At 40.9% G+C, this 13,834-nt stretch overlaps 1 protein-coding gene across 1 annotated transcript in view; it reads left to right on the forward strand.

The window, feature by feature from the left end:
- The window catches only part of ATP9A (ATPase phospholipid transporting 9A (putative)), a gene marked incomplete at its 3' end in the record, with an annotated part of 58,428 nt that overhangs the window by 15,853 nt on the left and 28,741 nt on the right, over window positions 1–13,834 (forward strand). Inside the window, exons 5-10 of the mRNA XM_080627989.1 lie at window positions 6,007–6,065; window positions 6,926–6,977; window positions 7,549–7,643; window positions 8,819–8,899; window positions 10,153–10,228; window positions 13,284–13,360. Coding sequence (XP_080484115.1) covers window positions 6,007–6,065; window positions 6,926–6,977; window positions 7,549–7,643; window positions 8,819–8,899; window positions 10,153–10,228; window positions 13,284–13,360 — 440 coding nt within the window. The remainder of the gene's footprint in view (window positions 1–6,006; window positions 6,066–6,925; window positions 6,978–7,548; window positions 7,644–8,818; window positions 8,900–10,152; window positions 10,229–13,283; window positions 13,361–13,834) is intronic.

Below are 13,834 nucleotides of genomic sequence, written 5' to 3' on the forward strand. Positions count from 1 at the left end.
AGAAAACAAGAATGGAGCTATAGTAGATGTGATACGATGTTTGGGTTCTGCTTGTTTGTTTTCTTCTGGTTTTGGTAAGTGTATCTGTCTTCCCCAGTGTGTGTTTTTTCTTGCTCGCCCTGTTGGTAAAAGGTACCAATTCATAATCTTTAATGGAAACAACAAATGTGTGCTTAAAAAAGGGAGGAGGATCCACACAGGCAGATAATTTCCAAAAGCAGTTTACTAGAAGAATTAAACTATGTCTGTGAAACTGTCAGGCGATGGTCATGCGGAGGGAGATCCAAGTAATGAGGGTGAAGGTAGCCTGTGTTCTAGTGTCTTAAGACTGGGGACCCTTTGAGCACAGGTACCGCAAGTCATAATTAAGTACTCTGTGTACTGAAGGAGCTTGTGAGTGCATGTGTTAAAGTGAATCGCTTGATGTAGGGACATGTTCCATCGCTTATTGAACGTGCAGTACCTGTTGAGTTTCATAGTTTTTTTCTGTGTTGAACCAGACAGGGACTTACATCATGCAAGTCCTTTGCTAAAAGAGACTGTGTGATATGTTACCACATCTTTCATGCTTCTGTTAGCAGCAGTTGGTGTAGTTCCTCAATATTAGTGAGTTCCTCAATATTGCCCCTTCTTCAAACTGTGAGGAATTCGAGACTTCACTTGTGAGTGAGCCCAGGCTGCACCTCAGCTGTGTCTGATCCCTGGCTCTGGCCATTGTTTATAGCTTTGCCGTACCTAACAAAGACATTTAAATTCTCATTTGAAAAATAGAATGCTGCCTTGCTATGGAGTTATTCCTAATACCATGACAATGATGGTGAGGCCAGGGCTTTGTCTTTAACAAGGGAATGAACTGAAGTTGAGCAACTTCTTTTTTCATTTCCAGTTTCTTTGTTACGAAAGTTTATAGCCCTGAATTAAGATGCAGTGAACTGGGTGTAGTAAAAATATGCTGCTTTCAACACTTACACTTTTAGGAATAAGGCTGCTTTTAAAACATAATTGCTTAAGGCTGTATGTATTTCACATGCTGGGAATTATGAGGCAACTCCAAACTAGGGAGTTTGAGTTTCTGAATATTAAATCCCCTTTTAATAACGTGTTCTTACGACAACACTTAAAATGCTTGGCAACCAACAAAAGCTTCATCCGAGAGGAGTGTACTAGATCTATTTAAAGATATAAAAGAGTTGCCTTCTGGATTCTATTCAATGATCTATAAGGGGCCTGACCTCTCCTTTAGTTCTTTTCATATTGCTATTACGTTTCCCATGAATGATTTCCCTGCCCCCAGTCCTTTAACTTTTCTAATTTTCTGAAAGAAACCAAGGAGGATTGGCAGCTGGGCACTAGCCGAAAATCTTAAGCCACTTTATTTAATATGAATTTGGTGCAGAAACAGGAGCGAGACTCCCCAGCAGTATAGTTTTGATTAGGAAAACCACAGAAAATTATTTGTGATTCATTGTCTTGAGGTTTGGGGAGAAAAGTAATTTTGTGCCTTTCTCTGAACCTCAGTATTCAAACTTTTCAGGAGACTTGAGCATCTGCTTTTCCACTGATTAAAACCTAGAAGCAGGGAAGTACCTTGTGCGGCCACCACGGCTGGGGGATGGAAGAGTGTTGGCTTTGGTTCATCGTACCTATTAATACAGTTAGGGAAAGTAGGCAAGCTTTGAAGGAAGCCCTTCATCAGGTCAGAAGCAAAAGCAGCAAATATCAGAATGAGTTGAGAACAGCTCATCGTAACCATTAGTTTTCAGTGTGACTGATAAAACTCCAGGTTTTGCCTTGGACTTTTACAGGCTTTTTTCTTTGTTTGTTAAATAGCACAGTTCATGCTTCAGGATATTGGCATAGCCTTGTACTGAGCAGGGGCAGAAGGCTACAGATGCACAAAATCCATCTGAAGTGTTGCTATATGTATTTTTTTCAAACTTCACAATAGTTTCACCTCTAAAGCCAGTGCTTTGGGAGGGGGAGATTAGGTGAGGCTTGACACTGAGCACTGGTGTCTTGAAGATTGGCTATAATGGATCTAATGGAGCACTTTCTCCAAGCTATTTTTTCTTTCTCCTGAGTATTTGCACTAAGCTGCAGTTAAGGTGAATGGAGAATAGCTTCTCCCATCTCTAACCCTGGCCTCCCAGTGCAGCCTCACAGATGTAAATACATACTTAGGTCTGAATGAAGTCAGGCAGACTTAAGCACTTGCTTATATGCAGTTTTGAATAGGGATAGAAGTAAGCAGAGATTTAAGTGCTTTCCCAAACCGGGATCCTCTTGTCCCCTTTGTGTGCAATTCCTTGCCCTGAGCAGAGGCAGGGCTGGAGTGGCTGGGTACAGCTCCTGCCTCCAATCAGGAGCACGACAGCTCCAGCACTCCCTCCAACCTGGTCCCCACCTCTGGTGGGTAGTTTGGATTTGCAGTTTTGCTCCTGTGCATGAAACTTTTTTCATGCACTCTTCTGGTTAAGCTTTTTAAGATTCACTAAGCTGCTTGCTTTGTAGAGAAAAAGGAAGAATCCTCTTTGGGTCACATCTTCTCATACAGTTGCTAAATTCTGGGGACTATTCTTTTTGGAAGGTAGCATGAGGCTGAGTAGACACGGTTGTATTTTTTGTGTTCCTTTATTTCATGTAACATCAAAAAGCCTCCACCCTGAGCCTCTTTTTCTAGCGATATGATCCTTTGATGTTCCAAAATGATGAAACCAGCAGACTTCTGGAAGGCATTTTTTTAAAATGGAAAGTTCTCCATTTACAGGACAGTTGTTTGGATTGTAATAAAAAATAATCAGATTTCAATCCCCTATTCATAAACCCACAAGCCTCCTTGTGTGCAGAAGTCTGTGTGCTGACTTTCTGCTTGATAGAAAGCTAGAACCGTGCTTGCAAATTCCTGGTTTGTTTTTCTTCTCTCGCAGCCCCCCCTCCCCGGGTAACACTGCATAATAGAAAGGAACTCCACAGAAAGAAGTGGGAAGAGGCCTCCTACTGAGGGGTGCTACTTAAGATACAGATCATTGGCATTTACCAGCCATATAAAAACAATATTTTCCCAAACCCTCTGAGTCCTGCTCTACAGTTTATACAGCATAAGGCTGCAAAAGCCAGAAGTTTGGTGCAGCACGTCCAAACAACCTTTTTTGTTCTTAGAGATGCTTTTAATTTGTTTTAACAAACCTCTGGCTTCATCTTTAATTCCAGTTAGTGTTTTGATCTGTACCTTAGTGAAGCTCTGCAGAGCTCTTGTGAAATCTTAAGTGTTCACATGGTGGAAAAAGGCATTTCTTCTAGCTGTATTTAAATAATCTGCTTTATGGTACGTCCATCACACTGCAGATTTTGTAATCATTTCAAAGGCTTAAGTTGGAACAAACTGTTTGCGTTCTGTTATGTTTACTTTTTTTGTTTTCACTGTCAGGATACAGGAAAGAATGAAGCAAATACCAGTCCCATTTGAAGAACAGAGGGTTTTTTCCAAATAAGAGATCAAGACTAGTTGCCTTTTAAAACTGTTTCAATTACCAACTTGTATTCTGATTAACTTCAGAAAATATAAACTGGAAGCATCGTAAGTGCTAAATAAACCTGTGTGTATTTAGAGGAAGCTCTTTAGGTGCATTTATAAAAGCAGTAATTTATTACTCCAAAAATACTTAATTAGCAGAGCAGCAGTGGGAAATGAAGCAGTTGTGTTATTAGCTAATTTCTTAAACGTGCATGGGAACATCTAATGTTTAGGAGGGAGTTTCTCCCCAGAAAGAACAAGGAATTACAGAATTCCCAAGATCAAAATAAAACTAATTCGAGTAAGTTGCTTTATGGGAGTCCTGAGTCAAAGGAAACATCTGGTCCCGCGCCTTCTTAGCAGGACCTGTGGTACACACTGCAGAGATGTCATCCATGAGAGGCCAGGAGTATGGCTGGAAAAGCAAAATTAGCTTTGCTACCCAAATAGGGCATCTCATTTATGCAGGAGTTATAAAAATGTGCATTGGTTAGAAAGGTCCTCTCTTTCTTTTGCCTTAAAACAGCTGAGGTTGGGAGGGTTATTGAGCAAGACAAATCTGCTCCAGCTGCTTTGATTTTTCTCAAATTGGAAATATTTAAAAGCAGATGATAATTGCTTTAGGAATAATGATCCAAAAAGCCTTTTATGTGTGTAATGATAGGAAATCATCATGTTGTAGCTTTGCCCAGGTGTTAGTTTTTCTTTTCCAGCATTAATTTACATCATTAAGGAAAGTACTACAAAAATAAGTTTCTATTCCTGAACCCTGCAGATAGTGCTTCCTATACTGACAGTCACCAAATAAATCCTTTCTCTTTAAGAGAAATACATAAAACATGGTTAAACAAATCCACCTCTCCTTCCAAGAGCTTTTTTGCACAGTGGTTTAGGAATTGCTGTTCCTGTGTGGGGAGAGCACATGGGGGCTTTTTCCCTTCTTTGCACAGGAGAATATTCAAAAGCACTTTTTGTTGTTTTGTGAATAACCGTATTAAAAGGGGAGGAAGAGATGTTATCTGTCAGACCCTTTTAGTGTCATAGTACCTAACTTTGTGTAGCCCATACAGAAGACTGCCAGGGATGCTTTTTTTGATCCTCTTGGAGTGCGGCTTTTCTTTTCAAGCCTCTGCGTAATGGACTCTTAATCCCCGGTATGCTTCCTGCCCCGGCAGAGATGTCTTTAGCCCAGCATTCATTTTGTTTACCTTTTTTTCCTAACTAAAAATCTCACAAGGCAAAACCTAGAATCCATGGAAGACCTATGAGATATTTGTGAAATGGGCCATGACTGCTTATAATTTGTAGGAATAATTACAGCATGTAAGGAAGTCTGCATTTATTAGCAGCAGTGATGAAGCATGTTGTTAAGCACACAGTGTGTCACCAAAGCAGCAGGCTGCTGGGAGCCCAGAATGGCTTTCATTGTTAATTTGGAGCAGAAACACTGAAGCATATCCTGAGAAGGATGCTAATGAAGGGACTGCCAGTAGTAAAATCCTAGTGACCTTTGTGCTTTGTGCTAATTTCTATTCCCCCTCCCTTCCCCCTTCTCCTTTCCCCCTGAGCTGCTATCTGGCCAGTTAGCCCATGAATTTCGAGGTACAGTAAGGGTGTTGTCCATGCCGGGGTGAGCTCCATGTGCCTCCCCCACTTCCACTCAAATCGCAGCAGATTAAAGAGGCTTTTGTTGAAATATAACAGGCAGACACATAGAGGCAGGGTTCAAATTAACTGATTATAAATCACTAGTTACTCTGAGAAGCCAAATCTCGAGCTGGCTAATGATTTGCAATTACCAGCCAATTGTTAAATTAATCCCCTGTTTTAAAGCAACTGGGACATGTTTGACGGCTGCAAAGAAATAAATATTTACGTGTTTTCTGTAGGACCTGTGCTCTCCAGGGCTTGTTCAGGCTGTGTCCATTGAGAGGCGATGGAGAGGTGGTAGGGCTGAGCCAGATACAAGAGCTGTGGTGCGGAAGGAAATGAGCCTGTTCTCTAAGATGGGCCCGTTGTATCTTATGGCTTCTGGGTCTTGGCTTGAGTGTTGAGCTTTAAATTTTCAGCTACTTAAGGAAAAGAAGTTGGGAGTTGATGCTTCCCTACTGTAATTTTCCTATGGTTGCTCTATTTTCTGCCTGGCACTGAAAGTGGTTTTGAATTCTTGGGTTAAGCAGTACAACATGAGGGCTTGTTTCAGAGCGGTTGGCAGAGGGTGACCGGGGGTTCCTGCAGCCAGGGGTGAGATCTGGAGCTCATAGATGAGAGCTTTCAGCCCTTTTCACAGATTGAGACCCAGTGCTTTACCCAGTGGGAGCTATGGGCTTGGTGAGTCTTTACAGGGCAGTGTTGCTTAATTCTTGTAATAGAAACATTACCCATTTTCTCCAGAATAATGAGGTGGAAGGAAGGGAGGTAAGGAGCACTGCACAACACCCACAAACCCTGTCCTACTGCTGCTCTAATGCACTGATACTTTTCCTTTGCAGGTACTGTGAAGGTGAAGAGCTCTAATATACAAGTAGGAGACCTCATCATTGTTGAAAAGGTTAGCCTTTATGTGTATTGTTTCTGTGTGAAGTACTTTTTTGCAAGACCATAGAAAATGAGACGTTTTGAAGTCATATTTGTTTTATATAGGCTTAGAACGTCAAGTAATGAGCACTTGTTAAAATATTTCATAACTTTCCAGGGTTTCTGCTCCCCCACCAATACAGCCTTGTCATCTTTACAAATGAGTACAAACCTGTAGATATGCACCAATAACCTAATTTTCCCACTTACACTGTATCAAGACAAAAAGCCTCCCTGGTTCTATCTCTGATTGTGGGACACAGGTTAAACACTTGATACCAATGCAAGGTCCAGATTTTGCTTTGGGTGTAAACAACATAAGTATTGGGAGATACAGTGGCTTGTACAGGTATATTTCCTCCTTTCTGCAAGTTTGTGTGGGGTTTTTTAGCCACTGATTTTTGTTTTCACACTCTGTGCAAGCAGCTATGACCTCGAAAACCATCAATGTGAAAATATTCAGTACAAAGAAGAGGAGAATAGTAGCTGTAGATTTGAGATACATGCTTTCTTCTAGCATGGGACTTCTTGAAAGGAAACCAGCATTAGTTTAAAATGCCTTCATACTTCTAGAATTACTCACTAGTCCTTTTGTAAACCTAGTAGCTGATTGGTCTGGTCAGTGGGAGCTGGCACCAGTTATTATTCTGTATTTGGAATTCTGCAGGGAAGTGATTTTAGGGTTCGAAACAAAATGAATACCAAGCTTCAGTTTGACAAAGAAATCCTCTTTCTCTTCCATATCCCCTTTGCTTGTCACAGTGGGGCTGTGGAAGGCAGCTGCACACGCGTGGAGGGCTGTGTACACAATAATGGCTTTTCTTCTCCTAACAGAACCAGCGAGTCCCTGCTGACATGATCTTCCTGAGGACATCAGAGAAGAATGGTAAACATCTGGAACCAATTGTCAAAATAGCCATTAACCTTTCACTGGTTGTTTAGAGAAAATTATCTTCTGGAAACGTGAAAGAAATAGATAATAGTAAAATTTTAGAGAGACACCGAATTCAAGTGGTTTTATGGGCCACCGCTTGTCAACAAGCACAAACTCTGGTTTTGTTTGCTTGTCAAAGAATGTAGGCGGTTCAATGCAGGGTAAATGAATCTGTTGCATAACAGTTTGTATTTTAGATGTAAATAATTTTTGCTTGCCCTTCAGGTTTGTTTTGTTAATTGTGGGGTAAGGAAATGTTTGATCAGAAGGACTGGAAAACACAAAGACTAATGAGAACGCTTGAAATGTCTTAAAGATACTGTGCAGAGTCTCACTGGATTCTGGACCAGTGGAAGGAAATGAATGTGGTGATGCAAGAGCATCTTAATGTTGTTAACAGATATTACTTGAAATCAGGTACTGTTGGCAAAGAAAGAAGGATGTCATAGATACAAAGCCATTTAATATAGACGTATCTGAGACAGATTTGGAAAGAGCACTGACTGGTGTTGAAAATCCACAGGGTCTTGCTTCCTTCGCACTGACCAGCTGGATGGTGAGACAGACTGGAAACTACGGCTGCCTGTTACCTGTACGCAGAGGCTGCCAACTGCTTCTGTAAGCTGCCTTCGTACAAAACACTGTACTTGGTAAACAAGTGTATCTGTTTGACCTGAAAAACGTTTGGGTGTTTCGCTTAATGGGCTGTTTTGAGAAATGGGTTAGTGCAGCATTGTTCTGCACAGGCCTCAGTGCATGCTACACTAAACATTAGCTTTGGCAACAAACATAAGGCCGAGCAAGCCCTTCCCAAGCTCCAGGCAAGATTTCAGGTAAGGTGAAGCTGGGTGTCTCCGTGCTGCATGGATGTCACAGCAGAGCTGTGCAGACAGGCACCAGGGTTGGCAGCTAGAGAATGACCTTGCAGCATAAGGTGGCTAATGGTAGGATGCTCCTGTTTTCTTTTTCCTCTCCAGAGACCATTGCAGTAACTTACTGCAGGTAAGGTAGAATAGGCATCCTTGGTGGTGGTACTTGTCAGATGCTCCATTTCATTCCTTGCACAGCAAGATGTTCAGAGGCACAGTTCATGGAATGGCTTCAGAGGCTGTTAAGTTTTCATTGCTTGCCTTTATGAAAGGAGTAGTGTCACCATGGAAGCCCTACTGTATGATCTGAAATAAGCATCTCCATCAATCATGCTGTTCCCCAAAATCTCTTGCTAAAGTAGATGTGTGTTACTGTTTTGTTTGGGTTTTTTAAAAAGAAAACAAGAGAAAGAGGGAATTGGAGTACCTGCATTACTGGTGTTCTATCTGTGCAAGGTTATTTCATACAAAGGCTTTGAAGCAAGGCATCCTCTCCGTGGAATTTGTGCATGTGTAGGAGTCAGCAGTGAAAAGCACTGTGAAGAATGGGTGCGTCTTCTTGTCACCACAGGACTGTTCCTAGTGACAGCTGTTCCTTGATTACTTTAGAAGACTAGTCCAAACCTTCTTTGCTATGAAGTTACAAGTGTCCTAGGCTGTCTTGAGTATTTGGGCTGAAATTTCTGTTATGAGGGCACTGACATTTAAATAACTCTCGGGAGTCTATCAGTTCAAGAAATACTCTTCAGTGAAGCTGGTACACCAGTTGTATGTTCTCTTAGACAGCTGGGTTCCAGTAAGTAACATGATTTAGTGATTATCTTAACTTGATAAATAACTCTTGCTCACAGTATGTTGGTAGAAGCATTTGAACGTTATTAAAATGTGGTTGCCTTACTGTCTGCTGAAACATGGCTTTTATAGGAACTACTGCAAATCCGATCCTACGTGTATGCGGAAGAACCCAATATTGATATACATAACTTCGTGGGGACCTTCACAAGGGTGAGTCTTGTTGGCATGCTTGAAATCATATCTACAGTGTTCGCTATGCAAGCTGATTGAATGCCATCAGGATGCCAGCTTTTTTAGGAGAAAGTGAAGTCTGTATTCCCATTCCTTGTTGGGGTTTTTTTTGTCTGTTGTTTATTTATTTATTTACTTCATAAAATCCATCAAATCTGAAAGAAAAATACAATTACTGAAGCTTTGACTTGGAAACAATGTCATAGGCTCTTTGGAATTGAGGATCTTACTCTGAAGGTATTAGACCTGAGCACTCTGACAGAGATTGGTAGTTATGTATTAGTGCTGCCTGTTCAGAAGGAAATCCGGACCACCATGAACTCTGTAGGATTAAAATCCTTTAATTGTAAAAAGACAGAGGATCTTAACTAGGTCAGGCAATAGCAGTCTTAATTCTGAATCAGTTGGGTCTTTGCCCTCAATTGCATGCAAGCTATGTGAGCTCAGTTATGTATCTGTCCCCTATTTCAGAGGGCAGCAGCTCAGAGCCGCTGTGAAGTATACATCTCTCTTGTCTTGCTGGGAAGTTGCATTGGCTTCCTGGGGCAAAAGGTTGGGTTTTCTTCCTCTCGATGGGATTATGAAAGTTTTAAAATGCATCTCAATTCAAGGATTTCCCCTGGGGAGCTTTCAGAGGACAAATCGTTTTGTAACAAATTGGAGCTTTAGAGAAGTTGTTTGCTGGTATTTTGGTTCAAAATTGTAGGTTTTTCCTCTTTATGTGGCACAGTTTTATCTGGTTTGATAGTGCTGGCATGGAAGGGAGTTTGAGTGGCTTGGGGAGGCAGTTCTTGTAAAAAAAGCCTGCACAGACATTAATTGCCTTTCTCATGCAAAGGTAAAATTGTGTAGGATTAATCTTTTGGTGCCTAAGAGCAGTTGTGCTTTCTTGCGGGAATGGTTTCCTGTAGTCCCTGGAGCGCTGCTGACAAATGCTTTTCTCATTTATGATTCCTGGGATCATTCAGCAGGCAGAGGTATCTTAATAGAGGGAGGGTTTTTTTTTGGTTGGTTGGGTTTGGTTTCCCAATACTTCTGTTCCACTGCAAGAAAGTGGTCCTGTTTAACCCAACCAGAGATTTACCTGGGTTTATCAAAGTCCTCCATCCTATCAAGAAACCCTCTACCAACTGTCCCGGTAGCCCTCTCCAAACACCTCTGTGTGACTCTGTCATACACTGATCTTCTGCATTGCTGACAAATCTGTTATTTTTCCTTTTATCCTGGAGTAGGAAGACAGTGACCCTTCAGTAAACGAAAGTTTAAGCATAGAAAACACTCTGTGGGCCAGCACGGTGATTGCATCAGGTAAGATGGGGGCATGTGTAAATCTATTTTAAGGGAATATGTTAACAATTTTTAAAAGTCTTTTTGTAATGGAATAATAATCTCTGTCAGTTGGAGAAATTAGCAGTTGGAATGAGGTTTCCCACTTGTCCTAACACCTCTGGGGAGCTGAGCTGACATCTAATTGCCTCTTGGACATTCCTAGATGAGAAAGAATTGGAGTGGCCTTTGGGCACTTTAGCATCTAGGACCAGAATAGCACTTAATTGCTCTCCACATTGACATCCTAATCTGTAACAGAACTGGTGTCAAATAGATTCTGGTAACAGAAGCTAACATGAAAGATTTCCAGGTAAGTGCTTCACTTGAGTTTGTCTTATATACTTTAAAAAAGGGGAAAAAAAATAAATTCTTTGACAGATTTTGGCCTATATATACGGTAAGCTCCCAAGGCGTGAGATTAATCAATGCCCTTTTGTTAGAGACTTGTCAAAGTAAAAGCCTTGTTCCTCTCCTGTCCAGCGTGTTGCAGAGTTTGCAGAGCAGTGGCTGGAGGAGAGTGAAATTCTGTGGTATGGTTCTGGAATTAAAGTTGTTGGATAGAGAGACTTGACAGAGCAGTACCAGGGTGTACATAGGATTAATAATAATAGGAAGGAATTTGAACTTCAGAAGATGTTTCTGATGCACCGAAAAGGTTTTGATTTGCTCTCTTAAAAGCAGAAAACAGGGAATAAATTTTATTCCTGTATGTTTCTATCTAATCCTGCTTTGACTCTTCTTTGAAGTGTATTACAGTGTTGTCACAGTGCTGTAAGCAAGGGATTGTAAGAAAAGCTAGTTGTCCAAATACAATTTAATCAAGGTCCAAATAAAATTTAACCAAGTAAATTCCATTTATAGATTAATAATTGCCATGCACTAGGTACCTTACCTTGCTCCCCTGTGAGTGCAGACACATGTAGTGAGCCTGGCAGTTTTTGATACCCATCAGGCTGCTTAATGCATGAGTCTCAGCTCATCCTGCTTTTGAACAAAATAGATGGAGAAGTGGAAGGCCATTTGTCTTGTGACTGTGTGCTCTATGGCTCCCTTCCCCACAGCACCCTTTCCCAGGGGTGCTTTCTTGCCTCTTGCATCAAAGCTTTAATTTGTACCAGCTCTTGAACTGTTGCAGATATTAAACTGCAATGGCCAAGTTTAGCATAGGAACGTATTACAGTGAAGAGCCTTAACTGAATTCAGAGGGAAATGCTGTCAAAGCTGTTCCTCTACTTTACACTCAGCTGAGTGTATTATACAAGTGGGTGCAGGCAATTGTCCCCAAAGGAGGGCACAGTGCACACTCTGCCTCACCTGGTCACTACTTCAGTGCTGTGTAGAAGTCCTGGGTGGTCTTTGTGTCTGTATAAGGGCATGCAACAACCTCCTTTTTACCCAAATGAACTTCCTGTTGGAATCCAGTCCTCCCTTCTGAATAGGAACAATGTTCTTTGTAGATAGACATCTTTGAGTTCAGTTAATAGGAATAATGCTTGCAAATATTTTCGTAATTTCAAATGCTTTCTGCAGTTGAGTCTGTTCTGAGTGGCCATAAAACAACTAGAAACATTCTTTATATACATACCAGTCTGCCTTCAAGCTGTTTTCTAGCCCTGGCAGGTTTTTCCTCTCATTTTGACTGACTTGATCAATACAATACTCAGTTTTGTTTCTCCTATGGTAATAATAAATAGCATGTTGTAGGTTATTCCAGTTAGGAAGAAAACATGGATATTATTTTTCTTTAAGTGAAAGCTGTCAACTTGTGGTGGTGCCATCTCGCTGGGTCAGCCTTTGCTAGTAAGACGTAGCAGAGGTGTGTGGCTTTCTCCATCTGCTCTAGTAGGAATGGGTCTGACTCTGACTGTTTGCAGTTGGTTTGGAGTAGCCGTGCCATCTGCTGATTTGAATTGTGATGATCTTACCACCAGCTGCCATCTGGCTCCGGTGATTTGTTTTGTTTTTCTAAAGGAATGTTTCCCAGTGTATTATTAGAAACCACCTCTTTTGAATCAGTCTTATTTAAAAATAATTCACTTGAAGCTTGTTCAAACTTTGGGAGCAGGGGAATAGCAGAGCATAAAATAGCACTGTATTTGCAGGAATGCTTTTTTGGTGGTGTTTTTCTCCATTTTTAATGACTCCTAAAATTTTCTAGCAAAACACTAGAATCAGACTTTGACAATAGCAGCTTTTAAACTCTTGATGGTAGATAGCTTTTTCTTTATGGCTTTTTGCAAAGTCCGTAAGAGAAGTCGGTAGAAACCCAGAACTTACGGTGCTAAACTGTATTATGTTTCTTAGAGAAAAGGAAGAACTTTGTTGCTCTCAGCTGGTTAGGAGCTGTGGGACATAGCATTAAAATACACTGGTAAGCTCCCAGCAGCTCCATCTGTTACAGTAAGGTAGGAGTTGATATGATTCGCCTTTCAGTATGAGCAGCAATTAAACAAATACTAAGTAAATTGTAGATTTTTAAATAAGGTAATTCTGTCTTTGAAAGCTGTTGGAATTAATTGATTTTACTGTGATTGTGGCAACCTTCACCAGTAAAGAACTGTAGCCCAGAGCACTGATTTAACTTTGAAGAACCACTATCTGGTGTAAGGCAAACTTACCCACACCTGAGTGGGATTCTTGCTGGTGGGAGGAAAACCAAGAAATCCTCCACCCTTAGCAACTTCTATTTATAGCAGGACAAGTGACATCAAAAGAGAGTCAGGGAAAGTGGAAAGAGCAAAGCAGTTGACTTCTGTCTCCGTGCAGTCTGTGATGCTGCATCGAGTCCAGCCACATGGGCAGCGTGGTTGAAGACTTAACTGACTGCTTGTAGGGTATCTTCTGTTCAAAGTCTGTGTTTTCATAGGTTTTATATTTTAGGTACCATTTTTAATTTCTGGTTGCTATTGCTTCTGAAATTAACCTGCTAAAAATCCTTCCTAACTGTCAAGCCTTTGGATCCAACAAGTATTTTTATAGTGAAAACTAATGGAGGTTGTTTTTCTTGTGCTGATGCATGCTCTGTTTTGTTTAGGTACCGTTGTAGGAGTTGTCCTCTACACTGGAAGGGAACTGCGCAGTGTGATGAATACTTCAAACCCAAGAAGTAAGGTATGGTGAGGAAAAAGAGTCTTATAATACATAAAAAGAGGCAGAAACTTGTAATATTTTAAAGGAAAGCTTTCCAAATGCTGTATGTACATGCTATAGGGACAACTTCACAGGAATAGTGATTCATATCTTCCGGTTTGTGATTTAAGGTAGTCACCATAGCAGAACCTATTTCTTATTTTTTTGGTCTGTTATACATGTGTCTTACCACTTCAAGATTGGTGAAACCATTGTTTTATACGGTTATAATGAAATAGTCCCAGTTAGAATAGGAAAGCTTATTTTGCTGCATTCTTCTATTATAGCAAAGCTAAGACAAGGTGCAGGGATGTTTATATAGACAGCAGGTTTTGGCAGCAGGAGTCCTCTCGCACCTCTTTATGCATTGCTTTGCTTTCAAAGGCTGGAAGTCCTGTTTAAGAAGCTGGCAACAGTATTGCTTGTAAATTTAAATGTTTGTAGTGTTTTAAAAGA

Source organism: Psittacula echo (assembly GCF_963264785.1).
Source record: "Psittacula echo genome assembly, chromosome: 12".
Taxonomy (NCBI): domain Eukaryota; kingdom Metazoa; phylum Chordata; class Aves; order Psittaciformes; family Psittacidae; genus Psittacula; species Psittacula echo.